At 39.7% G+C, this 10,615-nt stretch overlaps 1 protein-coding gene across 1 annotated transcript; it reads left to right on the forward strand.

Annotated features, from left to right (window-relative positions):
• The first annotated feature begins 2,218 nt into the window (after positions 1–2,218).
• Positions 2,219–4,183, forward strand: LOC148836901 (lysophosphatidic acid receptor 4-like). The gene has a single exon (XM_088914214.1). It carries the CDS (start codon positions 2,219–2,221, stop codon positions 3,155–3,157), a length of 939 nt encoding a protein of 312 aa, XP_088770340.1. The 3' UTR covers positions 3,158–4,183.
• The last annotated feature ends 6,432 nt before the right edge of the window (positions 4,184–10,615 follow it).

Consider the following 10,615-nt stretch of genomic DNA (forward strand, 5'->3'; position numbering starts at 1 on the left):
TAGTATCTGCAAGATGAGTGTAAAGAGTAAAGCACCTCAGGTGAAAATCGACAGAACGCCAGTACAGGAAAGACAAAATGTTTGGTCTGTCAATTTTAATTTCCTTCAGGTATTTGGGTTATTTTTGTGGGCTGCAATCTGCTAACATTTAAAATGCCTACATAAAAAAACCTACGTACACAACGCTGAACATGTCTGCATTTATTTACGTTTAACAACCTTTCTGAATAAACAGGAAGTTGTTAAAGAATTTCGAAAATTGATGGATATTTATTTCACACAAAAATCTTCTTACTCACAGTCATTCTGTGATGCTGGAGGTAAATGAACTGCACATAATAATAACTACAGTAGTTACCCCACTATCTGCTGCTGAAATTGTCTGTTGCCAGTACTGTGGTCACACTGCAGTTATATAATCACATGCACTGCAGACGTACATGATGTCCTCAAACAATATCGAAAAATATTTGATGTATCTGATATCTCCTTAACCCACGACATGGTAAATAATCCATCGGGATAAACAGTGTCTGCAAAACACAGCCTGTTAAAGCATTTTTTGAAGTGTAAAAGAGAGGATGTGATGTGTTGGTGTGTGAGATGGCAGACTTGGTCAGCACAAAGCCAGGACAGTTATAACCATCCTTTGAGAAACCGCACTGAAAAGCATTCTGCGGTGGAAAGGGAATCCTTTTTATCCATATATTTTTTTTTAATTTAAAACCTATGGACTTGCACAACAGTCAAATTTTAACTTAAAAAAAATGATATCACTGAAAACAAAACAAAATTATTTCCACACAACCTGCACTTACCAAGTACAAAATGTAGGGGACACTTCTGCTAGCTTTAGGTTGCAAGCCCCTGCATAATATTTACATCACACAATCAAAAATTACTGATCCTTGTAAATGAGAACATCACAATATTGATGGGAAAGTTTAAAATGTTTCAGGGTTCTGAGAAACGAGAGCTGGAGTGATTCTACAGGGTCTAATCATAAAATACATGTACAGATGACCATTTACATGGGTTTTTCTCATATGAGGACTGGATAAGAAGCCCTCTTTTCATTTATTCCATAAAACTTTTTTTTTACAACCAAACCCTTTTTAAATGATCAAACAACACATACACATGAAATACAAACATAAACTGCACGTTTACGGTATTCAAGCTGCTCAGTAAATGGGTGAAAAAGAGAGATGAGGGAAGAAACCTAGGAAAGTAATTACCCTGAACGCAGAATATTTTGACAGTTTAAAGGAAATGCCATAAAGAACATTAGATAAATAGCTTATAAAAAGAAATCCAGTAACATCACCGATAGTATATTAGTCAGGCACAGTGGACTAAAACATATAAGAAAGCAACAGGCACAGTAATTAGTTGTCAAATAATACCAAGACTGTTTGACACATTCTTAGTCTGGCCAAATGTAGGGTGTCAGAAAAATAATCTCTGCTTGGTAGCAGCTCCCACACCCACCTTCTCTTGCAAGTAATGAAAGGAAGCAGGGTGGTGCACAGTAATGTACTTTTTATGAAAGTGTCTCAAAACCACTAGTAACTCCTCCACATTCGCAGAGTAAGACATTACTTTCCACTTCCTGCCACTGTAGTTGCTATATTACGAAAGGGGTTAATGTTTAGTTTTTCCGTTATCTGTCCTCTTTAAAACAATTGGGCTGCAGCACTTTCTTACATGAAGCTTAAAATGCAACCCGAAGAAACGCGGCTCTTGAAAAGTCAGTATCACCTGGCATCTGAAAATGCCAGCTTTTATTGAATCGTTTAATCACGGCATCAGTTTTTGATATGATCCAAAATTCCAAAAGGTATACTGCCTCAGATATACAGTTTTATGCAAAAGTTTGGGCACCCCTGGCCAAATTACGTTTTGTTGATTTTCTAAGTGAAAAGAAGTTAACACAACCTCTGCAGTGAACAAACTTAAACTTGACATGTTTCTGCAGATTTTAATGCACAGTTACTATTTATTTGCTATAAATTCTCTTTTTATGCACTCCTGTTTTGGTTTCAGCTAAGCCCCTATGCTCATCCTTGGTCATGTTACGTAGTAATGCAACTTTTTCATTGCTGGAGATGTTTACTAACTGCATATGCTGAGAAAACTCACACACTGTGAGAGGAAACCCCCCCTCTTTCTATTTAAGAGGAACACGGCTCTTAATATTTTCACACAGGCTTTGACCATGATTACGAAAGGACAACTTGAGAACGCAACATGCGTTTTAGATCCTTCACATTTCCGATACCCTTTATTTACAGTGACTTACAGTGTGGTGCTGGTCCTCGGCTTGCCATTGAATGCTGTGTCCTTGTGGTGCCTCTTCAGGAGATTGAAGCTTCAGTCTGTTCCAGTCATTTACATGACCAACCTGGCCATCTCGGACCTGCTCTTTGTCCTTTCTCTGCCTCTGAGGATTTACTACTTCAGCACAGCAACCTGGCCTTTTGGACAAATCCTCTGTATGGTACCAGGTACTCTGTTCTCTGTGAACATTTACTCCAGCTCTTTGTTCATTACTCTGATCAGTGTGGATCGCTTCTTGGCTGTTGTTTACCCTCTCAGGTCACGGGCGATTCGCACTCCCAAGTTTGCAGCAATATCTTGTGGATCAGTTTGGGTTTTCATCTTGGGGCTCAGCATCCCCGTTGCACTGAACCACTCGACGAGCTACGACAAGTGCCAAAACATCACCCGCTGTTTTGAAAGCTTTTCTCCCAACAGCTGGTATTTTGGTTTCATTATTCTCTGTCTCATCACAGGACTGGGGATTCTTATACCGTTCGTTATCATCGCAAGCTCTACACTTGTGGTAATATGGAAAATCAGAAATGAAGCACACTGCTCAATGCCTGACAACAAAAAAAAGATCACCAGGATGTTTATAGCAAATCTGCTCATGTATGCCTTTTGCTTCATCCCATTTCATGCTGCATTCATTCTTTATGGTTTGTACAAACTGAAAGTCATTGCATATAACTTTTTAGACATCCAAACAATTACAATGTGTTTTGCTAGTGCAAACAGCTGTCTGGACCCCATTATTTATTATTTTGTTTTGAGAGCCTTTAAGAAACGAAAGGATGACAATTTGGAGCTGAGAACACTGCGATCCTCTGTGTAACAGAGGTAAGGTGTGTTTGCTTGAAATCCAAGGCAGCTATTGGCACAATCAAGAGGAAAGGAAGAAAATACAGAGGACGTCATCTTCAAAAACAACATAGACTGGATGTAACACAACACCTAAAAGCTGAACTGCGGTGAGAGAACAAAAGACTTTTTTCATACTATATCACTGAAACATAAAAGAGGAGCTACCTGCCCTTAGCTTCTGGTTTCAATGGGTCTTAAAAGTAGAAAATTAGAATCTGCATGAGATCTGCACAAAGTAAATGTGAGAAACTGAAGCTGTCACCACCCAAAACTAGGTCTAGTTCTTATAACTCACTTCCTTTTTGTGGTTGACCTTAGTAAGAAATACAGAATGTCTCTCAATCATGATAATGTTTTTAAAAAAAATTATATCACTGTGGAAAGAAAACAGAGCCAAGCATTTCTGAGCTTATTTCAGAGGTCATCTCATGTATGAACAATGATACAAGAATCCAGACAGAAATCCTGTGTAGGATTAAAACAATTGTGGTTATTTTAAAAATAATTGAAGCTTGGAAGTTCACAACGATTCAAAACAGTACTTAAAACAGTAAGCCAGCAGCCATATCCCACTGGAGCTCAGCAGGTGTGAGCCTGGTCAGTACCTGGATAGGAGACCTCCAGGGAAAAAAAAGGGAAAAAGGTTGCTGCTGGAAGAGGTGTTAGTGGGGCCAGCAGGGGGTGCTCACCCTGCGGTCCATGTGGGTCCTAATGCCCCAGTATAGTGAGGGGGACACTATACTTTAAACAGGTGCTGTCCTTCGGATGAGATGTAAAACCAAGGTCCTGACTCTCTGTGGTCATTAAAAATCCCAGGGTGTTTCTTGAAAAGAGTAGGGGTGTAACCTCGGTGTTCTAGCCAACTTTCCCCTTGGTCCTTGCCAATCATCCCCATCTATGAATTGGCTTCATTACTCTGTTCTCCTCCCCACTGATAGCTGTTGTGTGGTGAGCGTTCTGGTGCACTGGGGCTGCACATTGGTGGTGGTGGAGGGGAGTCCCCATTACCTGTAAAGCGCTTTGAGTGGAGTGTCCAGAAAAGCCCTATATAAGTGTAAGCAATTATGAATTATTATTATTATTAATCAGTATATAACTATAATCCAACATATTAATGTTTTTTAGCTGTTACAAGTTTTAAAAATTGTATTGAAGTTTTTTTTGTATCACGGTTTGTCAAATTAGGTGTTTTAACCATTATAAGTGATTGAATTATTTATTTCAAAATGATGCTGAGTCTAAAGTCTTCATTCAGTGTTATTTTGCTGAAGATGATTTACATTAAAAAAAACTGTGGAAATCCAATTAGTAAAATTGCAAATGAAATAAAACTTAGAATACAATGGAACAAGCAAAGGTTAATTCCATGCTGAAAAGAAACACAACGTTTCGGCTGTGGAGCATTCTTCGGGTGTCCACAGCCGAAACGTTGTGTTTCTTTTCTTTTCAGCATGGAATAAACCTTTACTTGTTATTTTGCAGCCTACGCATGCTGACACAGCTATTTACTTGAACTACATAGAATACAATGTATCACTTACCAAGATTCACACACACATACTACAGAGACATTACTCTTGTAAACCTGGCTTGTAGGCTTGTACACAGCCCATTAGTGCAAAATAATGTAACAATTATTTTAAGGTCTTTTAAATTTCTTTTAAAATCTTTGTTTACTGTTCTACTGGGACATGAATTGTGTTCTGTCACTTTCATTAGAACTCCAATGCGGGTTAAATGTGTAGATGGCCGACATCTAAGACATTTTGTGCTCTTCACCTCGCATGTTGAAGTTCTGAAGAAGGTTGGACAATCAACTCCTGTTTCAGTAAGAAGGGGCACATGAATTCAAACTCAGCATTTTGAAGATATGAGTGGGATAGGTTGAGGTGGTGAAAATGTTACCTTTTATGTTCTGTTTTGTTCATCTTACATTTCCAGCCATGATTGAGTAATAAAAAACAAGAACAGATAAAAAAAGCATCTCTGTTTTTTGTAACCACGTGTATGGTTTTTTGCACCCATTACCTATGAAATAATAATAATAACAACTTTCAGTTCGCTTTATAGGTAATGGGGACTCCCCTCCAACCTCCAACCACACACCCCAGCTACAGACTGTTTGACCCTCTACCATCTGGAAAACGGTACCGGAGCATTCGGGCCCGGACTACCAGACTCAGAGACAGTTTTTACCCCCGCACTATCAAACTATTAAACTCCCAGCCTCTCTCACCTACGATCTGAACCTCACAGTGCCTTCTTTCTTACCAAAAACCCAAACACACATTGAAATCTGCCTCTACCTTACATGTCAAAAAGCTCTCTCCCCATAATTTTTCTATCCTTTATTTCATTCTGTTGATGCATGTTTTTGCACATCTGATGTTTTTTTGCACATTACCTGTTACCTTTTGTTGTTTTGCACACTGCCTGTTGTCTCTGTCTTTCTTTTATTATACAATTGTATTGTTGGGTATTTTTGTACCACTTATCGTCTGAGAGCTACCTAAATAGCATTTCGTTATACCATATACCTGTATGTGAGTATAATGACAATGAACTTGAACTTGAACCTCCAGCCCCCCACACCTGGATGTGACAGCAGCCAGAGTGCTCCAGTATGCTCACCACACACCAGCTATCAGCAGGGAGGAAAACTTAGCGATGAAGCCAGTTCGTAGATGGAAAATATTAGGAGGCCATAACTGGTAAAGGCCAGGACACCAGAGCAACACCACTACTCTTTTTGAGAAGTGACCAGAGGGAGCCAGGACCTTGGTTTTATATCTCATCCAAAGGATGGCACCTTTTTAAAGCATAGTGTCTCCCTCACTATACTGAGGTATTAGGACCCACACAGACCACAGAGTGAGCACCCTCTACTGGTCCAACTCAGCACCTCCTTGAGCTTCAGTGGGTTGTCATTTGTGAGTTGCAGGATGATATGGCTGCTGGCTGTAAGTTCAAAATGCTTAGAAACGTAAGAAATAAAAATTAATACAGAATTCATGTCCTGAATCTTAAACGTTTACTTTTTGTATTGTTAAGCTTTCCTCAGTTCAATATTTTATGCAAAGTGTTCTTTAAAAAAACAGTTTGATACTGCAAGCAGACAATAAGGACATAAATGAATAGCTAAGGAGAAATGTTATCTCACTGTAAACAAAGACAGCTCACTACCCCAATCGTTTCATATTATGACTTTGAAATGTACTTAAAAAAATAGCATTTGTGTGTTAGACCAGAGTAAGATAGACTATCCACTGAGCAGTAATGCAGAATTAGCCTGAAGCAGGCAATGTCGAAGAGATGTCCATCATTTAAAAGAAAAGGATTCAGGGGCTAAACCAAGCGGTTTAACCAGATAAGATCCCTGTTCTCAGTGCTGGCTGTGACACTGTTCAACCGTCCGAGTGCTGTGAGGTGTGGTGGCTTGAAAAAGCCAGCATACCCTCAGCTCACTGTGGCCTACAACTGTCCAGATGCCTACAAGCTCACAGTGCAGTCAGTGAGACCTGCATAGTGTCTGCAATTAAAGCTGACACTCCTGTATAGCATGTCCAAGACTTGCGTTACATAAAACACCAAAGAGAGCTTGGGTAAAGGTGTTTAATCTGAGTACAGGCTGGGCACTATAAACCGGACCTTGCATGTCAGTGCCTTGGTCATGTGATCAGCAATCCTCAAGAAGTAGCTCTGGGGGTCAGACTGTAACAAGTTGCCCAGGGCTCCTTGGCTCATGGGGACCTCGTGGGGACCTGCAAGCATGTAGTTCAGTCCAAGTAGCGGAATTACTCAAACTGAGAACCAGCTGTTGATTTCTAACTGAGAAAAAGCATAAAGAAATGCTGTGTATACAGTACATATGTTTTTGATGAAGTATAAATATTTTGGATATTGATTCAATGCTTTTGGTGTCACTTTAATTATTCATAATGGACCCCAAAAATACTCAAGTGATTTTGTTGCATAAGCACTAAATCACCTCATTGGTGAGAGCTGCATGGGTACAGATTAAATCTATCAACCTACCGAATGTCATAGAAGGTGAAAATAAAGAAAGCAAAACGCAGCAAGGAACCAATATTCCCTGTTTATCTACAGGGCAATACCTTCATGCTAATTGTATGTTGGAGGCCTCGTCTAAGGACTGTCACTTCCCATCTGGGGTTTTCACAGCTATCAATTTGTAACTGCCAAAAACAACCTGTTAAAGAAAGGCCATGATCTGAAAAATCACAAGTCCCACCAACAATAGTCTCAGTTGGAGAGTCCAGTTCCTACAGAACTTCTTCTGCAGTGATTGATGACGATTGATTTCCACCCTTCCTGCAGGTTCATTCTGATGTGAATACATGCTAGCAGGACAATATACATCATGTTGCAAGTGTAACGGTCGGCGGTGGCTCTGTGGCTAAGGATCTGCGCCTGTGGCGCAATCCTACTCCGTTGGGCCCCTGAGCAAGGCTCTTAACCCCAGCTTCTGAATGCTTCATTCAGATCATTCCAGTGAAATGCCCAGCAGTATAAATTAGTACAAATTGTGTTGTAATGCATGGCAAGAACTGGACAATATCAGATTCTAGCTACTGGCATTAGTATATGACATCCATGTCTTTCAACCCCAATAACCTTGGAAACATTCGCCTGGTATTCAACATCTCCAATAACTCAACATCTTTTCTGCCCATTACAACACTTTAACACTACTGCTGTATGGGGAGATAACTGCTAATCTGCCACTGAAATTGCAAAAACTATTACAATTGCACATTCATTGACCTTTCTGCAAAAACATAATGAGTACAGTAACAGCACTTGGCCCAGCACAAGGACAACTTAAAGATCGGCTGCTGCCTTCTTTTGAATTGCAGTGCAACAGCAGCTTAACACAGTCAACACAGCACAGTGTAATGAAATGATACAATAATACAACAATACAATACATGCAATACTGTACAATCAGTACAGTCAGTGAGAAGTGCACTAAGAAGAGTTACTCACAGTCCAGAATATACAAAGAACAAACCAGAACAGTACACAAAAAGTTGTATTGCACATTATAAATATAAATATAAATATATTGCACAAGTCCCTGGCATATATTGCACAAAAACGGTTGTAGACGGGAAAAGCCAGATGTAGCAGAGTTTACTGTTTAGTCCAAAAACAGGTCAATGTCAATGTTGTCCCTGCCCAGACACAAAGTGGATGAGTTGTACAGTCTTATGGCAGAAGGCGCTCCCTGTCGCACCGCGGATGGATCAGCCTATTGCTGAACATGCTCTTCATTTCCGCAAGCACGTCACAGAGGGGATGGGAGACGTTGTCCATGATGGCCTCTAGTTTGGACACCATTCTCCTCTCAGCCACTACCTCCAGGGGGTCCAAGTCAGACCCAATGACAGCTTGCTCTTCTGATGAGCTTATTCAGCCTGTTAGCATCCCCTGCTCTAATCCCAGAGCCCCAGCATACCACCACATAGAAAATGGTCGCCACCACCGACTGATAGAACATATGTAGCATCTTACTACACACATTGAAGGACCTGAGCCTCCTCAAGAAGTAAAGTCGGCTCTGACTCTTCTTGTAGATGGCCTCTGTGTTCTTAAACCATTCCAGTCTATCGTCGATGAGCACTCATCTCAAAGGAAATCCAGGTAATAAAAGAGAATAGGAATCAAGACTGTTTGTGTGGCAAATCAGGTCAAAAAAGGTCTTGACTAAAACCAGAACCTTCATTGAACATAACCTAATGATAGTATAGCATTCCCTGCTTAAAAATTAGGCTTCTGTAGAATGTGAATATAATTCTGACACAAGACAATTTGAATTGGGCTAGGAGTTCAACAAGGAATTTCTACAATGACAGTGTTTTAAATTATTTAAATTGTTTTAGTATTGGCTGTCAGCAATAAAAAAATAACTTGTTTTACATATGGCTTGCAGAAGCACCTGTAATTTGTATTTGGAAATTAGTACAAAATCTATAAGCCTACAAGAAGACTGGATGGTACTCACAACTTGCAGATAACATCAGGCTCAAGGAAATTCAGCCCATGAAAAGCATGACACTTCTACAGCTTATAAAACACAAACAATGGTGTGCATGAAAATGGATTGTTTCAAATCACATTTACAGTACATAACATTCATTTACAGTTTTCCTTCATAACCAATAAAGCTGAGGAATTCTGTTTCTTTTGATGCTAAAATCCTGTACTGCCATTGCTCATGGAGCTTAATATTAAAATGTGCTTCTAACAGCACTTTTGTGCATGTCATTTAAGCTAGGATACTCACTTGTTATGAAGGTCACTTTCAGAAAACAAGCAAGGCACTTTGAACTCCAAAAACACCTCACAGATTCTTCCCTCCCCTCTGTCTAGATTAACCGAAATACCCTTCAGTTCAGCGTAGAGTCTTGCCAGACATTTTGGGTGCACATTTGCATGACTTAACAGCAAATGTACTGCAGAGAGGAGCAGTTAATGGGTTAATCCAATTAGAACATATCTGACACAGTCATATTCTGGGCTATATTCAGAAGATGAAGGAGCAACACTTAATCACCCTGAACTCTGGCATGAAAATTCAGTGTTACATTGAGGGGGTGCAGTATTAACACTAGTTAATGTCCAATATGCCCCAAACATATGCTTTTACAGTCTATCATTTGCCTCTTACGATGTCAAGGCAGATGTCCTATGCTCAAGCACCAAAATGGCATATGCACTTTCTAAATTCGACATCACAAATACTTTAGCGGCTGGAAGAAATCCGTAAACAAATGACGCGTTTCTTTCCTTTTCTAAAAGAACTGAAAATGCAGAGGTTTTTCACAAAGCAAGGTCTTTCTTTTTGCAGCTGAAGGTTAAGAGGCTTCTTCAGAAGAGAAGGTAATCGAGTTGAGATGCGTGAAAGAATCACAAATACTCTTTTAAATGCATCCACCTTTTTTATACATAATCCACATCGTTGAAATATCTTAACAGTTCAGTAAAACAAGAAGTCTCAAATGTGGAAGTGCAGCAGATAGCAATCGGTTGTCAAAACGTTCTTCAACAATAGTAAAAGTAGGCAGCTGCGTCAAGCATGCGTAGGCTGCAAAGGAACTAGTTAAAGGTTTATTAACATGCTGCAAACAGAAGAAAGAAAACACACAAAGCAAATCGCAGTGAAACTGAATAGGCATGTTGACAATGCATGCATTCATACAAATAACTGCCACTGATAGTGCATTTTAAATACTACATTTCTGTTTGAAGGACCTGTGCATGCAGTGGTAATGACACCATATGGCTAACCATCTGTCCAGTTTCTGATTTGTGTAAAAATTTTATGAACTACTGTTCTAAGCCTGCAGCATGCATAGTAGCAGTTTTTTTTGCAACTCTGCTTTTGCAACTCAGAGAACTGAATATA

This window comes from Atractosteus spatula, chromosome 4, assembly GCF_055471065.1.
Source record: "Atractosteus spatula isolate fAtrSpa1 chromosome 4, fAtrSpa1.hap1, whole genome shotgun sequence".
Lineage (NCBI taxonomy): Eukaryota > Metazoa > Chordata > Actinopteri > Semionotiformes > Lepisosteidae > Atractosteus > Atractosteus spatula.

Bases quoted from the DNA above. Each gene is read 5' to 3' on its own strand.
- LOC148836901 (XM_088914214.1), top strand. From the start codon at position 2,219: ATGATTACGAAAGGACAACTTGAGAACGCAACATGCGTTTTAGATCCT.